General features: G+C 48.7%; 1 protein-coding gene across 1 annotated transcript in view; it reads left to right on the top strand.

The window, feature by feature from the left end:
* GALNT14 (polypeptide N-acetylgalactosaminyltransferase 14) overlaps positions 1–20,816 on the top strand; it is a 100,424-nt gene that overhangs the window by 19,245 nt on the left and 60,363 nt on the right. Inside the window, exon 2 of the mRNA XM_027659337.1 lies at positions 16,250–16,419. Coding sequence (XP_027515138.1) covers positions 16,250–16,419 — 170 coding nt within the window. The remainder of the gene's footprint in view (positions 1–16,249; positions 16,420–20,816) is intronic.

Raw genomic sequence — 20,816 nt, 5'->3', positions numbered from 1 at the left:
CCAGGGCACCTTTGAATTGCAGGGCTGGGCTCCTGGCAATAACAGGATTTGGCTGTGACATCTGTAGCCTAAATTTCATCCTGTCCCAAGGCTTCTGAGCCTAGTTGGAGCTGGATTTTTTTTTTTATTTTTAATTTTTTTAAGCTTGAATTGGACTGTACTCAAAGAGCTGCCACATATACCCACAGCTGTGGGAGAACCCAGCAGCTGGGCTAACAGCTTATAGCACACTCCCAGTGGGTTTACATCCCCTGGAGAATTTCTGGGCGTCTGTGGGCAAAGCAGTCACTGTCTCCACACTTTAGCTGCCCCATCAAGACATGGAGAAGGGATGGAGAACACTGGGCAAAGCTGTGCTGTGCCCTGGGGGCACAGGGCAGTGGCTGAGGGAGCTCCCTGCACTAATTCCACTGCTCTGTGCTTTCCCACAGGGGAAAATGTGGCATGGGATCATGGCAGAAGCTCACTTTGCCACTTACTTCACCCACTTTGACGCTTAAAAGCAGCTTGGTAGCTCCCTGTGTAAGGCTGTAATGAAAATTGTGCTCAAAGCAGGGCTAAAATCCAATTTCTTTTGCCCTTTAATTATTTAATTTATTTTCTATATTTAACGTGCTTGCTCTTCATGAGTCAACTGAATTTTCATGTAACTTTTTTTTTCTCAAATATTTATCTGTGTTGGCGGAGGGAACATTTTAAAATGAGCCTCTCAGAACTTGCCCTAGATGCCCTAGTGTTTTTTTCTGTCTTCTCCTGCTGTTGAGACAGGGTAGTTACTTGCTTCACATTTCCCACATGTTTTCCCTGATGCTTCCAGTACAGATAAAATGTTAAATCAAAGCACAGAGAAGAATTTTAATTTTGTTCCTCACCTTCACCACTCGTGTCTCAGGAAGGAAAGGGCTGGTGGCCTTAGCCTGGTGCTGGCAGCAGAGCCCTGCTCCGGTAGTGCTGGCTGCCCATTCCTGTTTGGCATTGCTGATGCTGGACAGGAGTGAGGGATAAGCCACAGCGAGCCTGCTGGAGCTCAGCTGTGGTGTTGGAAATAGCAGAGCCCCTGCCAAATGCCCTGTGGAGGGGAAAAACATCTTGTCGTGGCGTACCAGGATCCTGGTGCCTTTTAGCAGTCTGGATTCTTATTTTAGAATAATAACGCCTTTGCTGCTTGTCTTTTTGTAGTCACATTTAAGTAGTGAGGCAGAGGACAGGACCGTTGGAACAGCCTTTCCTGGGTGACTTGTCCTTTGGTTCTCCTTGTGAGGACGAGCAGGGTGCTGCCGTGTGAATTGCCAGCAAATTCGGCCTGCTTTTGTTCACTGCCATCTCAGAGGGGTGGAAATGGTGCAGAGAGGGGACAGAGGGTGAATGGCTTCTCCACAAGAAGCAGGCTTGGTCTGCTTAGCCTGGCTGGGATGGAGGAGGGGAATTGTGTTGGAGATCTGGAAAATCATTAATGGCAGACAAATGATGGATAGGAAATAGCTCTCATCTCTTCCTGGACAAAATCTGGGATCATCAAAGAAAGCTGGCGGGGGCAGGTTCAGTGCGTTTGGATGCCACCTGCTTGTGTAGCCCCCTGGAGCAGCATCTTCTGGGTGCTGAAAGCCTGCCTGGATTTGATGGTGACCAGAGAGACACATGGGAAAAAGGTCCGTGCAGGTGTTTAATGAGAAGGTCTTCCTTTTTCCCTGCTGCTCTGAACACCCTGTTTCTCAGCTCAGCAGTTTAAGAGCTGGGCAGTACAACCAGGTATTGCCACAGTGGCTGTGCCTGGCCAGGACGAGCCCCCTGCCAGTGCAGGAAGCTGGGCAGGGAGGAAGGTGCATCCCCTCCCACCAGGGCTGCTCTGCATCCTTCTCTGAAGCTTTAAGCAGTGTTAGACACAGCTTACCAGGGCCATAGCACAGCACAGACCATTAGTCTTGCTGAGTACAGCTATGATCGTACTTAGCACTGCCTTCCTATCTCTCCTAGCTGAACTGTAGAGCACTTTGCAATGATTAATTCAGCATGAGACTCTTAAGTGAACATTATTGCCCCATTTTAGAGCAGACATAAAGGTCGCTGGCAGACCAAGAGCAGAAACTCTTTGCTGTACAGATGTTCACCAGCCTAGCTGTCTCTAGCCACTGGTTACTTCCCACTGGCCTTCTTTTGTCTCAGCTCATTTTTAGGTCCATTTCGTTGCCCTTGAGATGTTGTTCCTTCCGCTGCAAAAAGCGGGGGTGCATTCAGATGCTCAGCTGTACCTAGTAGTTTGGGATTAAAACTCTCTTTGACTGCACAGGATAAAAAGTCTTGGCTTGTGTAACTGGTTATTTCTGGTGCATCTCTCCAGGCATCTGCGTTGATGTGGGCAGCAGCAGCAGCATATGCTGCCGACTGCACAGGGACCAGTCTTGTCGCCATCTGCGCGCAGGCTTTCTGGGGCTGTGGCAAGTGTTGCTGCTGGGGCTCTGTGTCCCTGCCTTTCCCGGGGCCATGCATGAGCCCGGTGGCAGGTCATCCAGCTCAGAGCTGAGAGCCTGCTGTGGTGTGTCCAGAGCTGTTCACATCTCATGGGAGTTTTTTTTCCTTTGGGCACCAGCAGAGGTAGAAGGAGTATGAAAACGCCCAGCTGGAGCTTGTGCTCTGGAGATGCCTTTACAAGCAGTAAATCAAATATAAAAGCAGTCAGGTGTTGTTTTGTTTTTTTTTTTAAGAGCCATCAGGACCAGTGCTGGTTGAGATGCTTAAGCCTGCCTGCCTCCCTCATACACAGCTAGTAGGACCTCTGCACTGACTGCTGTGTTTTTGGGAAGAGTCTATGGAGTGGCATGTCTGTTCCTTAGCAAGTCTTCTCTATCCACTGGGTTTCTGCTTTTCTATGAGGTGTTGCAGCTTTTACTTGCTCCAGCATGCCAGCATGCTTGTCAAAGCCTGAATGTACCTCTGGGCATCTTCTCCCTTATGTTTGTAGGCACACTGTGACTGGTGCCAAGGGTCGGGAGCAAGGGGAGATAGAGGCATGCCTGGAGCTGGAGAGGGTAAGGATGGAAAAAGATCCATGAGGAGAAACAAGCCAGTGGATGCCCAATGTTAAGGGGATCAGCATCACCAATTTGGGGCTTGACTTGTGCTTTCAGGACCATCCAGACAACAAAAGGTTGTGTTTCATTTCCAATTACACAGACCCTGCAGAAGTAATGTAAGGGACTTCCCTCCAGCAGCACAGCAGCACTGCTTCTGCTCCCTTGATTCCTACCAGGAGGCCCAGCTGGAGACAAAACTCCTCAGCAAGGAGAGTCCCTTCATCTGTAACTGAAGGCTGTTGGGTGCTATAGTGGTATATCTGTAAACCTGGGGGCAGAGAAGCTGCATTAGCCTGGTCTGAGCCGTACCCCTTTTTTCCTTGCCTGCCTGACCAGAGTTTAACAGCATCTCATTTCCCTCCAGCTAGAAAGACTAGCTCCTCATTTCCTTGCAGCTACTGCCAGCAGCAAACACGACCTGATTTGTATTATCCCATGTCTGATCCCACCTAATCCTTAATGCAGCTCTGCCAGCAAGGGGTGCGTGTCGCTGCGGGAGCAAGAGGGATCAAAGGCATGCAGGAGGGTACGTGGCCTAGATGGGTGAGGGGGCTGCCTGAAAGTGGGTCCAGCCTCTGCTCTCCACTCCTTGCATCATGTGAGGGACTTCTCCTCTCCCTCCATGGCTTTCTGAGAGCAGGAACCTTTGCCTTCAGTAGATACCACACAGCTTCTGCTGTGGTGCTGCTGTGTCCACCTGGCACAAAATGCTCTCTGTGGAAGCAACCATTGGGCTGTTTTGGTGCTGACTCTTTGAGTTTGAGGTGCTGGAGGTGTTGCCTATCAACTTGTTCCTGGTAGGTAGGTGGACAAGCCTTGTGTGGTGACAGCTCTGTGCTGATAAGGCCAATGAATGGAGTGTGTGTTGACTTGCCACCCAACCGCGCTGCAAGAAGCTGTATCATGCCCACAGCTACTGGCCACCTTCCAAGCCCAATGCTTCCAAAGGATAAAGACCCAACAGATTCAGGGTGGCTTATTTCTGCCCAGATTTGAGCCCTGCTACTGGCTTGTATCATGCTTGCTCTGCTTGCCCACATGCCTCCTCTCATTGTGTGATAATGCAAAATGCCATCTACAGGAGTACCTTGGTGTCTGCATTGAAGAGGGTGAGGTTTTGGGGTTTGATACATTGAGATACATCACAGGGCTTGCTGCCTCCAGACATGGGTTAGCCCCAGTGTGTGGAATTGTGGGGCTGAGCAGCAGCATGCCGTGAACCGTAATGCCTTGGTGGAGAAAACGTTTTCCTGCATAAGCCAAGGGAGCTGGTATATGCCCAAGCAGGAGCTGCCCATTAAGTCTTCCATGCAATGTTTCCATAACTGACTCCAAAAATGCTCTTTTCCTCATTGCAGTAAAATGCTTGGGTATGTGTGAGAATCAGTGCCAAATGCAGATTTTTTTTCTGATAATATCAACAAAGCTCAGTGCCTGGTTGCTGGTTTCCATCCAGATACCCATGCTCTCAGGAGCTGTTTCGAGTTTGGGTCATCAGTTGACTTTGCATGGGTTCGGTTTTTGTTTTTATTTTGAGTGGATGTTTAAAAAATTATTTTTTATCTTCTAGAGATGGGCAGAAACGTCAATCAGATATTGCCAATGTATTAGGAAAAGGGGGAAAGGAAAGTTGTTCTGTGCTTCCAGGCTGTGGCATTGCCATGCTTCTTGGACCAGAATCCTCTCAGGTGTGAGAGCTCTGGTAATGGGCCCTTGGTGGTAACACACCTGTCCTCCAAATTACAGATGTTGTTTGCTGCAAGCCCAGTTACAGCTTTGGTTGTTCTTTTTTTTTTTTTTTATATTTCTACTGCCCTACTCTCCTCTTTCTGTTTTCCTTTTGCATCTCTGATCTTCCTAGCAATGGGAGGGGGGCATGAGCACAGCAGGAAAGAGTGAGTGATATTCGTCTCCATGTTTGTTTGCCTGGCATGGACCTGGTGTGTCCCAAGCCATGGCTCCCGTGCCCAGCCACAGCTCTGCTCAGGGTTTGCTCATGCGAGCAGCAGCGCTGTGCTGCTGGAAGATGGCCAGAGCCTGGAGATCTGCCTGTGATCTGCCCAGCCAGGCCACACCAGCCATGTCCTGCCTCTGTTTTCCCCCATCCCAAGCCAAGCCTGCATTATCCCAAGGCACAGCATCTCCTTGAGGCTTCCACAGCACCTGTGCTTGTGGCTGGCCACGACCCATAGTCCTTCCCCAATAGGCTTATTTATTTTCAAACTTACCATACCTTGCTACGATGCATTTCTCGCTAGCCAGGGTTGATTTTTTTATTCCTATTACTGAGCTGAGATAGGGGCAGCTTGGGCTGGCACACACACTCTAAATTACGCTGCTATATCTCCAGTGCTGTCAGTCATGATGCGCCCAGGCTTGGGATCTCGCAGACGCTCCAGCAACAGGTACCTAAGGATCAAAGGTTTCTTGCTGTCACAAATGTTTTATATCTAACTTCTCCTTGAGGGAATGAGGGGAGGATGGGCTGGCAGCTGGGTAGTACATGCACCCTGGAGCATCGTTGCTGTGAACTGAGCTTCATCTTACTCCGCCTGTATGTTGAGGACCAGCTCCGGGTTACAAAAACGCCTGTCCCTCTGCAAAATGTGTCTATGTTAGACAAGGATGCAGGTCACCAGCACTTCTTGATGGTGGAATGGTGTCTGACAGGCAGACACTGGCAGGTCCTGAGCTCCAGCTGTACCCTGACAGCTGCAGATAACCTGCTGCTTCTTCCTGCATCATGAGGGTTAGGGCAGCCCTGGTGATGCTTTTAAGTGTGTTGGGGGAGTCGTGCTCTGACCAGGAACATCTCCACTGCTATCAGGATAGCTGCTTGGCATCGTTTGGGCTGGGCTGGGCTGGGCTGCAGTACATCACTACATATGCCAGGAAAACTTGGGAGGGATAGGGCATTTTGGTTAGTCACCAGTAAGGGTTTTCCTCTGCTCTTGCCACTCTGTAAAGAATGAGAGATGGGAAGAGGGGAAAAAAAGCCCTTGTGTTGGAGCTGCTCAGCAGAGGCAATGCTCCCTGGAGAGCCTCCCACTCCATGGGAGCCTTATGAGTTATTTGTAGGAGCAGGAAAACTGAGGCATGGCTTGGGGGAGTCCAGGGCTTTCCCAGAACTGGAAATAAAGTGCAGTAGTGAGGAGTTTTGGCTGATAGCATTTCTTGTCCTTGCTGAGCAGTTGTGCCTTGGTGCCCACCTGGTAAATCTCTGCTCCCCAAAGCAGTTAGCTGACAGAGGGAGGGTAAAAGGTGAGCTGGTGGCTTCCTGAAGGCAGCTAAAGCCATGCAGGTAGCTGTCCTGTGTATTTGCAATTATTTCATTTTCCTTGAATATCTATTTTTCTAGCATATGTGTTTTTTATAACCTTTCCCTCCCTTGGAGGCACTTCACATTAATATGCTGCTGTTAACCGTTGCCCCTCATTGCTGCTTGGTTTTGGAAGGGTGGCTGCTCAGGAAAGGATAGTAGCATTAGTTCCTAAAGCTGTGTAAAGATCCTCATGGAAGCAATTACCAGATGGATTACCCCTGGCTTTGCTGCTGTGTAAAGGCCATGCTGGGTCGAGGATGCTGACTGTATTAACAGTACGATCCCTTCCTTCTTGGGACGTGTGGTCCAGATTAGCTGCCTGCTTTTTAAAGGGCTGGGTTCAAAGCAGGACATTGAGAGCAGGGATCTGTCTACTGGCTCCTGTATTCTTCCCTCCCTGTTCCTCTTTCCCCTTTCTTTTCCTCCTGATGTGCCCCATCCCGGGCTGTCCTCCGGCATGTGGGAATCCACAGCTCCATGGGGAAGGGGAAGACCTTCCCTGACCTCTGAGATGCTCAAGCTCTGTTGTTTGGTAGGAGTTTTGGCTTTTATGCAGAAGGAGGAGCAAAGCTCAGCTGGAGACCGAGTACAGCTATGGGCTCCTAAGTACTAAATCATCTGCAACTCCTGCTGAAGCCTGAGAAGGCCAGTTTGACCTTCATGGCTGGAAAGCAGCTCATGTCTGTCCTAAAAGGCACAGAAGGAAAACAAATCACTGTTTGTCCATGTAGGAGCTCCCTTTTGCCACTCTATTTACCCACCATGCGTCTGGGCTCTTCCCATTGTGTTTGACCTCTGATGATCCTTGGAATGAGCTGAACCTGGCTGGTGTGGAGGGGACACGGGATGTTGTCTTCATTTCTTTCCCAATTAGCACCCTTTGTACTTGCTGATGACCTTTGGGGACCGTGTTTTGTACTCACCCACCCACTGGTCATGCAGCCAGCAGACGATGGCACTGAGTGGTGGCAGCAGGCTGTGGAGGGTCTGCCTGTGGTGCTCCAGTTAACGCAGCACCATGGCTGCAAAGATGCTCTTTGGAGTCTCATGGCACCCTGGTGAGCCTGGAGAGGGTTGCTGAGGGAATCCCCTCTGACAGGGGGCAAAGTCACTTGTGGGAGCTAGCAGGTGGAGAAAGATGGAGGGAGACAAAGGGAGCTGTGGGTATCCCACTGCCGATGGGAGCGGCAGTGGGGGCACTGGTGGGGGACCATTCCCATCAGCCTGTGGGAGTTGGGTTGGGAATTGGTGCTCAACTCATTGTGGAGCAGAGCTGCTGCCTGTCCAGAGGTTTTCCACCTTTTTAGATTTTTTTCAGCTGAAATAAAAAAGAAAAATCTCAGTGGAGGCAGAGACTCTATTGTAGACTCTTAAAACCTAAATGGTCTTGTTTGCCATCCAGAATTACCATTTGCAGCCCCATTAGAAGAGTTCACAGGGGCCAATGGACTTACACTGGCATCGCTCATCCTTTCCAGGGGGCTGTGGGAAAACCCAGAAGACCTTTTTTGATGGAGACTTGGGAAGAGACATCAGGAAGACCGATGCAGCCCAAGCACAAGCAGTTGAACTGAACAGTCCTGCAGCATCTCGGGAGAGCTGTGGGTAGGAGGAGGAGGAGATGACCAAAAATCCTTGCTATCCTTCTGCTTGGCTCCCAGCACAGACAGAGCTGGATCTTCTCTTTTGTCCAGTCAGCAGCTTCGTTTGTGCTGACCTCCTAAATATTCAGCTCATTATACACTGTAACGTATAAATAAAACAGAAGCAGGCAGGAATATTCTCCAGGAGGATATAATCGGCTTCCTTTCCTTTTTAATTATACAGGATTTGTCTCCATGTGTCAGATTATCCTATGGGCTAATTTTTTATTTTAAAGAATTTAAAATAAATGTTTTTTTTACTCAGCGAGACACTTACATACACACCTGATTTTGGGGATCCTAGAAGGAAGACCACCTTTCTAAGTGGGAACGCAGGGAATTTTGTTGCTGGATGTTGTTTCTAAAAGTCAGTGGCATAGATCCTGCCCTCCTTTCCATTGTCACAGACAGGCAGGAGGTTCTTCAGTATGTTGGAGTTGATGAGGGTCACCCTGGGAATTCCTTGGCATCTGGCTAGGGAGTGTGATGCTGGCTGGTAGCATGCATTGCCTCTCCCCCTATAGAGGCAGGATGGTGGCCTGATGCTACAGCCAGTGAATAGAAGCATTGTCCACACACGAAGCTGTGGCCCAGGCTGCCTTTGGGAGATGTGGGTATATTTTAACCTGACGCTGCTGCCAGCACGGCAGTTACTTGTTAATAAGTGTGATGTGAACTCTGAGCTGACTTGCTTTCTCCTAAGGGAAGCCCTGGAAACAAAATCTGGCTTTTCATCAAGGCAATCAATCTGTCATCTTTCCTTCCATGCAACATGGAGTCCCCTGCTCCTGATTTGCAAATAAATTCCCTTTTTGGTGGCTACCCCAGACATCCATTTTAAAATTAAAGCTTTGGTACCCTTACTGGAAAAAGCATCAGTAATTCTCCAGTGGCTTTTGAGGCTGTTGTACTTGGCTGGAGACTTTAACAGATTTAAGCCTCTGGAGGGTGTTTCAGACCACGTGTATTGTTTACCACAGATACAGACAAGAAGATACGCAGGTTGATGGTTCTAGCTGTGATCGACTCAATGGTGGCCTAGTTTTTCTAGCCCTGGGTCAGCTCCTTGCACTGAATCAGTGGCCAGCCACCTGAGCTGATGCTAGTTGAATGTGGAGACAATAAGAGGAAGACGTTGAAAAGCCTTCTCCAGAACCTGATGTCACGGATGGAGTGGGGACACTCCTTCAGACAACGTTTATTAGAGAAGCCCTCCCGCTGAGTCATAAGGTGCAGAAAGGACCCCCTTGCTTTCTAAACTCCTTCTCAGAGTGGAGCCTGGATGTGGCTGGTTCCAATCTGATTCCCAGACTTTGTCAACGGTTTAAGTCTAAGGAATTCTAGAAGTGTGATTGAACCTTTGTACAACTTTGTTCTGTCGGGTTAAGGGTGGCAAACCAGATATATTTATATAAAAATGAGTGATTTATTATGATAAATGATTAGGCAAAAATATCTTAAGTACACAGTATAGAAGCTAAAACTGCTAGGATAGTGTACTATATCAAAGCAATTCTATTAAAGCAAATATATTAAAGCTAGCAAAAAAAAAAAATAATTATTAAGTAGAGATTGATGTTACTCACCCATACCAACGACCACGGGCAAATCTCTTTCACTCAGCCTCGAGGAGTAACCTTGAGGGGCATCCCCAGCCAAGAGAGGAATCCTCACACACACACTCCAAGAAGGAGTATGTTAGAAGAAGCTACCGTTTGAAAGTGGGACTGGACTTATTCAGTCTAAAGTGATTGATTGTCATTCATGTGTTCCCAGGTCAGCTGTGTCAGCTTAGCATTTTTAGATAAGGATGCTTTACTGTATCTGCCACATCTTCACCTCGCTATCAGGATTTTTAACTTTGGAGTTGACGAGTCAGACTGGTTTTAGCATGACTCAACACCAAAACCAGCGTGACACCCCTCTCAGTTCACTACTGATAGCTTTGCAAAGTAGGGCGTTATTGGAGTTGTTTTACCCCATTCCAGGCAGAGCATCCTGCTACACTGGAATGGGGATGTTTCCATCCAGGCTGAAGTTGCAGCTGTAGTTCCTGAAGATCAAGTCTTCTTCCATAGCCCCTCTCCAGCCTTTATAATTCCTGTTGCCTGATGTAGTAGGTGTCTTGATTGCATAAATGTCTTTGTGCTACCATAGGAGAGAATAATAGAAGGGTGGTGAGCAGAAAGGGCAGAAAAGGTAGTGATAGTATGGTCTTGGCCCCAGGGCCAAGTGAGATAGTGGGACACTTACTGAAAAGTCCTCAGAGACTTGTGTTCCCTGCTGAGCTAGCAGAGGAGGAGATGATGCTCCATCCTTTGAAGATGGAGCGGCGTGCCTGTGGATGTGCATGAGCAGGGAAGCGTCAGTGGCAATGAGAAGCTTAGTGGTGAATCCTCAAAGCTTCTCCAGGGACCCAAGCTGCAGGACAGGCTTTGCTGGATAAGTACTTTGCTTTAATTAGGTATCTGTATTAAAATTTTATTTGATTTTTTTTGTTCTGTTCTTTCATCCCCCAAAGTGGGGTCAGAGCAGACTTAGATCTGCAGGTTTTCCTTGAGAGACAATAAATCACTTACTAGCAGAGGGAGATACTGGTCCTCCTTGGAGCAGAGTGGGATCCTGGATTTGCTGTGTGTCCCCATGGGGTCCCAGAGGAGCTACCACCAAAGTGCATGTGAATGTTGTGTCCAGGTACCAGTGCAAGAGGAAGAGGAGTTTCACAGGCCTCAAACTGGAGCTAAAATCTCCATGGGTCAGAAGACCAATTAGGGTGGATGATGGCCAGGGTCCAGAGCTACCTTTGTTTCTAGTGCATGATTTGGGTGAGCACAAAGCAGAAGGCAACACTGAGCCATCGAAGCACTTAAGTGCTTAACTTCATTTAAACAGGGATTTCTATGGGTTCCTTCAAATGTCTGCAGCTGCTTAAGTTTGTATTTAAATGCTTGATTGGCTTAAGTATTGTGCAGTTTGGAAAAGGAGTGTAAGAAGGAGGTGGTGTGATGTTTCCAGGTTCCCTACTGATTTCCTGCTGAACGGTACCTGATGTGCCTAGAGCATGTGAAGCGTGTTCTCCAGAGACCCACAGCCTGATTTTGGCACCACCACATGCAGTTTGGATGGGGCAAAGAGTATGGCCATGGTGCTCTGTCTGTCTCCCCCTTGTATTCTGGGGGGATGCACAGCACTGCTTACACAGGGCTAAGCCAAGGCACTGGGCTCTGGTGTCAAGAAAACTCTACCAAAGCTTGACTGAAGGATCTTGTACATTGGTGCTCCATCTGGGTTATTCAAGGATGAGGATGAAGGCAGTGTGATGCTGTCCCATTTCTTTTCCCTCTGGTGCTGCTGACCCTCTTAGTGCATGTCCTGGCACCGGGGGACAAGAAGGGATGAGCCCTATCCTGTTTGAAGTATTATAATCCTTTCAGATGGCATTTGTGCCTCGGCCAGTAACAGCTTTATAACTGAACCTCCTGCTTGCAGAGGCCCCACGCTTCAGTGGGACATTTAAATCTCATTTGTATAATGCCTGGTTGCAATTCCTGCTGGAAGATTGCCCTCTGCCTCCAGTGCCCCTGAGCCATGCTGAACACAAAGATTTCCTAGCAGGCAGAGGAGTGACAGAGCATGGCCAGGCAACAACATGCCACATGGCTTCTGAATTTCTAGAGCTTTCACTTGTTTATTGGAACTTTTGATAGCCAGGTGTAATTTTTTATTTCCCCCTCCCCTCCTATTTTTTAATGCTGAGTCCCAGGGAAGGCTCAGTAGTAAGTGCTCGATCAGAGATTATGTAGGGATGAGATTTTCCAGGGAAAGCTGGGTGTGAGGCAAATGGAGGTAGAGGCACGTTTGGCTGCTGCCAGACCCCTTTGGGGTCATCATTGCACCTGCACAGGCAAAACCTCTTTTCTAGCCAAAGATGGGGCTTCCTGTCAAACCCTGTCAGCTCTGTCAGCCTGCTGGGCTGGCTTGAGTTTGCTGCCTCCTGCAAGGATGCTCATGGTGCCAGTCCAATTCACTCTGGTCTAAAGGCAAAACTCAGCATCCCCAAAAGGAAAGTGGCTTTTATTTTAGCAAAGGTTTAAGTTTGCTATTTTAAAACAATACCATGAAAGAAGAAAGTGAATCAGAATCTGCTTTTGGCTTGCACCGCCCACACCTTGTCTTCCTGGGCAGCTGGAGGCTGGTCCTGGGGTCCGGTGTGATCTGCCTGTCTCCAGTCACCGCTGGCTGTGCTTGGGCCAGGCTTTTCACCTGAAATGCCCTTTCATTGCTGGACTGCCTCACAGCAGCCAAAGTGCTTCCACAACATGCCTGCTCCCTGCCCAATGTCCAGCCTGCTCTGGCCTCCCATGCCAGTGAGGGGTGCTGGGGACTGCCTGTAGGAGCAGAGCTTCCCATGGGGACGCTGTGGGCCCACATTAGCAGCCGGCTGAGTTGCTTGTTCCTCCTTCCCGCTCCAGCAATCCCTGCTGTACTGTAATCACACAATTATTATGCCATTAAAATGTCATATTCGCAGAAATCCACATAAACAAGGCATTAGCAGTTGCCAGAAAATTGTAGTTTTACTGCTAATGACCCACTTTCCCCCTGCAGCACCACTCCTTTTTTTTTTTAATATTTTTTTTTCCCCCCCCCCCCTTTTTTTTTTTGTTTTGTTTCTGAGCCGTGATTTAGGAGGCAGATGACGAACTACATCTTTGCACTGAGAGGCTTTTAATCTTTAATGTGCAGTTACGGTGAAAAGCTGCCTCTGTGCTGGCTCTTGGCCATTTTCCCTTTGCCAGCAAGGGGGTGGGCAGTTTTGGGGGGCTGCCTTTAGTAGGTCTTTTTGAGGGGGTGTGCTTTAAGTGAAATAGCAGAGAAAGCTGTTGGTGAGCCTTTCTCATGGCTGGATGCTGGTGTGAGAAGGGAACTCCTCTCCACAATGAGTTTTGTCCATGCCCTGGGGATCCCCCCAGTGCGGTGTCAGAAGGGGCAACACTTGTTCACTGAGAGCAGAGAGCTACCCCTTTGATATATTTTTCATTTCTTTCCTTCAGACTCATTGAGTCTTTCAAACTCTTTTTAAGCATTGACTGTGTTTCCTATAATTAATACCAGCCATTAAACTGCAATGTTGAAAGAGAAATTACCTAATTCCAACAAAAAAAAAGAAAATTTATTATTCGTACATGAGAGAAAATGAATATGAAACTTGGAGAGACGAACCCTGTAGAAGATAAATAGAAAGGCAAGTGGAGAATTGACTTGATCCTTTTCTAGTGCACGGTAATTTGGCCTCTAAAGTGAGTTAGATCATAATAAATTAAATTTAGATTTCTGTGTGTCAGTTAAATAACTCCCAAGACAGAATTCTGATGTGAGGAAGAGGTGGTAATACATGGTGGAAATATTATAATGAAGACCTTATCTGGTAACCTGTAACCGATGTGCTGTCCCTGGGTGAGCAAAGGGGATTTCTCCTGGTGCTTTAACTCTCATTCCCTGTCCCTGATCAGGCGCCAAGAAACAGGTGAGTCCCTGCATTGGTGAGGTCTTCTGCCTCCTATGATTTACATAGGTGGCAGCTTTTCATCCGAGGATGCTGCCTTGCTTTACTTCTCTGCTTTGTGCAGGAGTTTTTTTGCAGAGGTCGGTGTGCACGTGCGTCTGAGCATCCTGTTCCAATTTTGGTAAGAATGCTTGGGATGGAAAGAGCGCCCAGAAGATTTGGACAGGTGATGTGGATTGAAAGTGAATGACCCCACCGGGGTGTCTGCTTCTGGCTGAGAAAGTTAACCCCATCTCTGGGCTTGTTTTGTGGCCAGATAGGGATTAAAATAACTCTTTAATCTCTGCCATCTATTTGCTCTTGATCTCAGGTGTGTATTTAATTACCCACTATTTAGTAACCATCCCACTGATATCTTTCCTCAACCCAGAAAGGAGAGCCTGGGTGAATCAAGGTGAGGCTGATGTCTTTCAGGTGGAGATTTCATAGGAGTATTAGTTACTCACTGCAGAGCAAACCAAGAATGGAACCCTTGGGTGCAAGGTATATCCATGGCAGTAGGAGAAGCAAACATCATGGGATAAGCCAGTGGCATTTGTCCTTGTATTGATTTACTGGTGGGATTCCCCAGCAACAGAACATTACTGGGGTTAGATGGATGCTGGGAAAATGCCATCCCAGACCCTGAAGCACAGGCCAGGACCCTGTTGTGTGTTGAACCCCTACTTCTGTTGCCTGGCCAGAGCATCACTGCCCTTGCAGCAGGTGCAGAAGCTCCAGTTTTCCTGGAGCCACAGTTTCTTGCAGAAATCCACCAGCCCTCCCACCTGAGCCATCATATTCTTTCCTGCCTGTGCCCTTCTAGCTGATCCAAGACTATTGGGTTTAACTGACGTTAAAAAACAAACAAAAACCCATATATATTCACACATCTTACAGCCTCAAGTGCTACATGGCCACTTTTGAAAGCCATTTTTCTTATTAAGTTTGATAAAACCAAGTTTTATTTTTCTTCACAGCATTAAAATTTAGGGACTGCAACTCCGTGGCGGTTGTTTTAGCAGCGCTAGGCCTCCCGGGGTCATCATGAAATCTTATAAACATCAGGCTGTCGGTGACTCTGCGATGCAATCGCCTCTCTTTTCCCTGATCTTTTACTGTGGCAGTAAATCACGTTTTGCAAGATGCCTTAGAAAAAAGCGTAAACAGTATTTATCACCCTGAGCACGTCGGTCCTCCCAAAAGTCCGCAGGCGGGTTCTGTACATCCTCCTCGTAAACCTCCTGCAGTGACCTTACTGGTTTCATAACTTTCTCCCAGCCTTGGTTAACTTTCCCTTGGTCTTGAGTAACTTTCTCCCAGTGTGGTTGGTGGCTTCTTCTGATATTCCCACACTGGGGTAAATGCTGGAGGAGCTCCTGAGAAGGCCATGGGTTCACACCAGGGGAGGATGAATGCAACCCTGTGTCTGGAAACTCCTACATCCCTGGGCTTTGCTGCCTGTTTGGAAGTGCTCACGTTGCCGTAACCCAGAGCGATGTGGGGCATCCTGTGTTTGGAGGTGCCTGGCTTGGTCCTTCAGTGGTTCACTTGCAGGAGCCAGTACTCCCTTCTCCCCTTCTTATGACTACAGAAAATGCACTACCAGATGCGAGTAAAATCAATTACGGGATAAAAATCAACCATTTCAAAAGCTTCATTTTGTGCTATTAGCAGGCAAAATCGGCTTTGAGATGGTGTGAACTGAGAAGGGGGAAAAAAAAGAAAAGAAGAAGAAAAGATCAATTATTGGATAAGATCACAATTTTCTTTAGGGCTGAGATGTCTGTAAATGTTTTCATCTCTCCGTGTTACAGGTAGGCTGAGATCAAAGAGGTTGTGCTGCTGTAACAATGAGATGTTATCAGCATGGTATTGTGCTGGCTGGCTCAGACACTGCCAACGGGTGCTTAAACCCCCTGACAGCATCATGCTGCAGAGGGATGCTTAAACCCCCTGACAGCACCAAGTCACCAAGAGATGCTTAAACCCCCGATGGTTGTCAGAGCTGTTGGGTAACCCCAAAATGCAGCTCCTCCATCCTTCTGGAGGGAGGACCACACGAGCACGTGCTTACCTGCTCTTCTCTCTGTGGTAGGGCTGAAGACCTTAGTGGGAGACTTGTTGTGGCAAAGATGGACTGAAATTGGGGTGGGAGTATGGTGGCCCCCTTCTTCTAGAGTCCTGTTGCTGGAGCCAGCCCTCGGCCTAGGGAGTGACTGCGGAAATTTGGGACTGTGCTTGATGAAACGGCTCCTGTTGGTGGCCCTTTCCTGCCTGAAGGGTTACAGGGGTGATGGGTCAAGTGATGTAAAATACATTTGTGTTTTGGCTAGAGAGAAATTAAAACCCTTACAAAACCTTTGTGCTTTTATATTTCTTGAGACCATGCTGCTTGAGAGGGGGATCCCCCAGAGACCTGAATTTGGTTTCAAATTAGTCATTTTGAATTCAAATTGGCAGGCTCTCTTTGACATGGTGTTTTGGGACCTAAGGAAAAAAATAAACCCTGAAGACCTAATGGGACTCCTTCTTGGCCTGCTCTTGCAATGCTTGCCCATGTTGCAGGGCTAACTGACCTCCGGTGGGACTTGGGAGGATCTCCAGAGTGGGGTCAGGTGTTGTCTGGTCTCTCCTCTCTCTAACGGGGCTGACTTTGTGCGCGCAGGAATCGGATGTGGACTGGGACGACCTTTGGGATCAGTTTGAAGAGCGGAGGTACCTGAGTGCCCGGAGGTGGAAGGGCGGCGAGGACCCGTACCGGCTCCATGCCTTTAACCAGCGGGAGAGCGAGAGGATCCCCAGTGACCGTGCTGTCCGTGACACCCGCCATCACAGGTTCTGCCTCCTCCCTGGTTTCTCCTGATCTCGTGAAACTTCATTATATGGGTGGATAGTTCCGTTCCTTTTCAGGGCCGTGGTTTTGGGGTGCTAGGTGGGTCTGGGCCCTTGGCCCACACCCAGTGGGTGTTCTTGGGATTGCTTCTGCCTGAGTTATATTTTTAGGATTGACTCACTTTGCTTGATTTCTTGTCATGTCTGGAAGTCTTAAACCTAATAATTAAAACCTATATAAATTTTCCTAGGACTATAAGGAAAGAGAGGAAAAGCCTTTTTTTTGCCTTCAGAAAAGTAATGGGTGTGCAAGAACACAAATCCATGATGGTAAAAATTTTCACTGCTGCTGGGAGCTCTTGGTCTGCAGACAATGCAGTGAAGTGGCGCAAGGCAGATAAAATAACTGTTAAACGTTGATTTGGCTCTGCAGAGAGAGGAGTGGGGAATGAGAGACAGTGGCTGAGTGAGAGGAAGAGAGAGGTAAGAACTTGCTGGATTACTGGCTGCTCCAGCACCACTGAGGTGAAAAATATCCTCTGGCACCCAAAGGACGCCTTGGGAGAGGCAGAGAGGATTGCAGCAAGGGCTGTGGTGTAGACAGAGCTCTGCTTCCTTGTCAGCATGAGAAGGGTGGGATGGGAGTTTTGGTGCACCTTGCTTGCTGAGAGCTCAGCTGTAGCCTCCTGTCGTTGCCTCTCCAGACTCATGAGGGAAGAGCTGCCCTTTTTGGGTGGAGGTTGTTGAAGGTCAGTGGGGTTAATTGTTAGTTTGCTGCATGGAGTGATGCAGAGGTGTCCCACAAGTGAAGGAAAAACTCCCAAGGTTCCCTCAATGCAGTTTTCCTCATTGTCTTCTGAGGCACAGCATATGCCTGGCCCCTGCTGTCAGTCGCCAGCCCACAGCTGGTGCAAGCCCTTTCCAAGGAGCTCTGCCTGGCATCATGTCCCAGCTTGCTGGCAGCAGCCATTCTCTACAATCTTCTCCTGGGAACCCTTTGCGGGAAATCCTGCTTTGGTGGGAGCTCTGTGATGGACCCGCTCATGGCACCTTGCTGCCCGTGCTGCACCTTGTTCCCAGATCAGAGAAACTCCACTCCCAGCATCTGACCCAACTCTGAATTTCCCCTATTCCAGTTCAAAGGCAGCACTTAGGCTGAAATGCTGAAACAGCACCAGTTCTCCTGCTCTATAACAAGCAATGTGCTTATTTATTTATTTAGCTTCTTTTTGTAGTAAGGACCAGATGCTCTTTTCTCTGGAGAGGAGCTGTCAGCCCTGACAGACGCCTGTTATAGCTGAGCAGAGAGCAAGTGTGCTATTCCTGGAGAGAATTAATGCCAGGGATATTAACCATCTGCCCTATTAAAAGGGAAGATCGACTCGGCTGCCCCTTTGCCATACCCGTGCTGTGCGGTGGCAGCCACCTTGTTCCTGGATGGGCAGATGCGGCGCTGAGTGCTCCTGTGAAAGAGAAGTTCTCATTAAGGAGGAAGTGAGGGCACAGCACCTGGGAGGGGCTAGGCCTAATTTAATTTGTTTCCAATTTCCTTAACCCGGTAATTGGATTCTGATTTATTGAATATGTCTGGAGAACGCTGCGGATGATGCGCCATTAGCCAAGCATTTGAGCGGCCACAGAGGAAATGGGGCTGCCGGGAGATCTGGGGGAGGCAAGCACTGATGGGGAGTATGGAGGAGGGAAAAGAATCTGGGATTGTTGGTTGAGGGAGAGAGGAAAGTGCATAGCTAAGCCCTCTCAGGAAAAAATAATCCTTGTTTACAGCACAGGTATCCCGGGAGCTGCTGCAGGTGATGCTCAGGCACTACCATGCAACCCAGAAGCTGCTCTTGCATTGTCCAGTACAACTGTGTGGGGAAGCATGGATAAGCATGGCCTGGTCTTGAAGCAGGGACAAATTGCTGATGGCTATGCAAGAATATACATAGAAATATATAAAGAGAGTCGAGCATGGTGTTGGCTAGGAGATGTCCCTCCTGTGAAGGGAAGAGTAGAATTCTGTGGACCAGGGAGAAGGGACACCCCCAGGGCTCATGCTGCATGACCTACTGGAGGCTGTGTTTAGGGGCTTGATTTCAATGGAAAACCTAGATTAGGCTGCTTCATTTGAGCCAGACTGGAAGTGTTCAGGCTTCCTTGTTTGAGAGTGAACCCAAGGATTTGGACCTTGATTCTGCTCCAGCTGACTTTGGGGGAAGATACATCCTGTCACAGATCCTACACTAAGGGGCACCGCCATGTCAAGGGGCTCCTGCCTGGCTCACATGAGGGCTTAGGAGGCTTTTGAGAGGGTCTCACCCATCTCTTCAGCTCATACCCTTGGGCACGCAGGTTCTCCTTCAGCCTCTCGGTCAGATGTTGTTGCTCAAAGCAGATTGCTCTGCTCTGTGACCAAGTTTCCAGTGTGCTGGCTCCCAATCTTTTATCCCCTTTGTATGACACATGGCAGCACTGAGATGCACAGACCTGCAGACCATGGTAATGTCCCAAGACCCCACACCCTGTAGTCCCGATCCTAGGGACTGGGATGTGGGAATGCTGCTCCTTGCAGCTTCTCTGTGGGCTATTTTTCATTAGGATGGTTGCAGAAGATTTCCTGGAGTTTTCTTTGGTAATCGAGCCAGGCACCTGGACTTGCCAACAATAGCTGAAAAATCTGGCAAAGGCTGAGCAGCAAGCTCCTTACCAGAAGGGCATGGAGAGGGCAAATGCTTTCGATGGGATAGGATGTGGCACTGACAGCCAGTTGCTTAGCAATGTTTGCTGGATTGATTTTGTTTTTAAATTACAGCCAGTGGAATAGTTTCAGATGGAGAGGAATTGCAGTGCTCCAAGGAGTCAGAGTTGGAGAAACAGTGGTGGCTCTCCTTGCCTGTCTCTAGCCAGTGTGGGGCTGTGACCTTGTGCTTCATTTGAGGGTGCTTTCAGCCAGGGAAATATCATGCCTTCTGTGCACTGCCTTGTGTCACTTGGCCTGTGAGATCTCACAGCTGGAGCATTGCTCCTGGTGACCCTCTTGCATTTTGGTGCCATTAACTCCATTCCTGGTTGCACATTGATTAAGCTCTGGGACCACATAAAGAGATGCCTTTCTCCAGGAGAGGACCTCATATGTTTCTGTGGTGGTGTATCCCATCCCCACTCAGAGTTAAGGTTAAAAAATCCCTGTGGCTGCATCAGCAGATTGGACCTGGATCTTAGTGGCACATCCACGCTGTGCACAGCCAGCTCATACCGCTAGAGTGGGTGGCTAGTCCCCCTCCATCATGGTAGCCACATGCCATTGGGATTACTTCATCTCCACATCCCACTTTCTACAACTCCCACTGGCAAACCGCAGGACCGAAACGGCAGTGAATGAGTCAGTGCTGGGCGTGTGCACTAGTGGGAGAGGAGCTGAGGTTTCCAATATTGCTCAGTGGCTTGGAAAGCTGACAGGGAGGATGTGTCGCCCCCAGCCATAAGATTTTGTCGTGATGGCTCCTGGGCTTTTTCCATCTGTGGCAGACAGCTCCTGAGGAGGCCAGTATTCACCATGCAATCGCTCCATATGCTGCTTAGGCTGACCTCTGCCTCCCAAATGCTTCAGTGGGTTTGAAAGATGTGCAGATGCCACAGTTGTGGCTGCCAGGCTGAACTGGGACCACGAGTCACGGCCAGCACCAGCCTGAGTGGGGGTTTGTGCTGGCTGGTGGCAGCGAAGCAGAGAGGTGAATTCAGGGACAAGGAGAGTAAAGGAGAGGCTGGAGGAGAGGTGAGAGCCTCCAGCAGACTTCTCTAGCTATTGCAAATCATGTCAGACAGCTTCAAGCATCTCCCACTGTCTGTTTTCTTCTATTTGCCTTACTTTTACCTCCACACTGCCGATATGCGTTTAGCAGTGCTGTCTCAAGAGCTGATAGAGCAAGGAGGCCAGGGATAGAAACCTCTCAAATTCCAGCAAAAGACTGGATTTTTGAAGTTCCCTCCCTCCCTGAGTCCCAAGTGCTTTACAAGAGGTCCTACCTGCCTGGCTGAAGTTTAATTTTACAACTGCTTAAGAGGTGTGTTGGTGTGAGTATGTGTGTGTCTCTGAGAGAGAAAGCAGCTGCTAAAATCAAGTTGCAATTGAAACACAAGGCTGGCAGGAATACTGCAGATAGGAAGATCATGTGTTGCACTGTCTGATGAAGTTGAGAGCATCCTGGCAGCCCAGAAGCCAGATCATGCCAGCTTGTGCCCCCTGGAAAAGCTCTACCCTTGTAGTCTGTCCTATTCCCTTTGCAGGGAACAACACACACCATAAGATTTCTTCCAGGTTTCTTCGCTCAAATCTCTTTGCAGTGCCAGCTGGAGAGTGTCCATTGGGTAGGAGAGCTGCCCAGGGCTGGTTACTCTGC

The sequence above is a fragment of the Corapipo altera genome, unplaced genomic scaffold, assembly GCF_003945725.1.
Source record: "Corapipo altera isolate COAL_440 unplaced genomic scaffold, ASM394572v1 48, whole genome shotgun sequence".
Lineage (NCBI taxonomy): Eukaryota > Metazoa > Chordata > Aves > Passeriformes > Pipridae > Corapipo > Corapipo altera.
The sequence above is the reverse complement of the archived record's forward strand: the minus strand, read 5'-3'. Positions and strand labels throughout refer to the sequence as shown.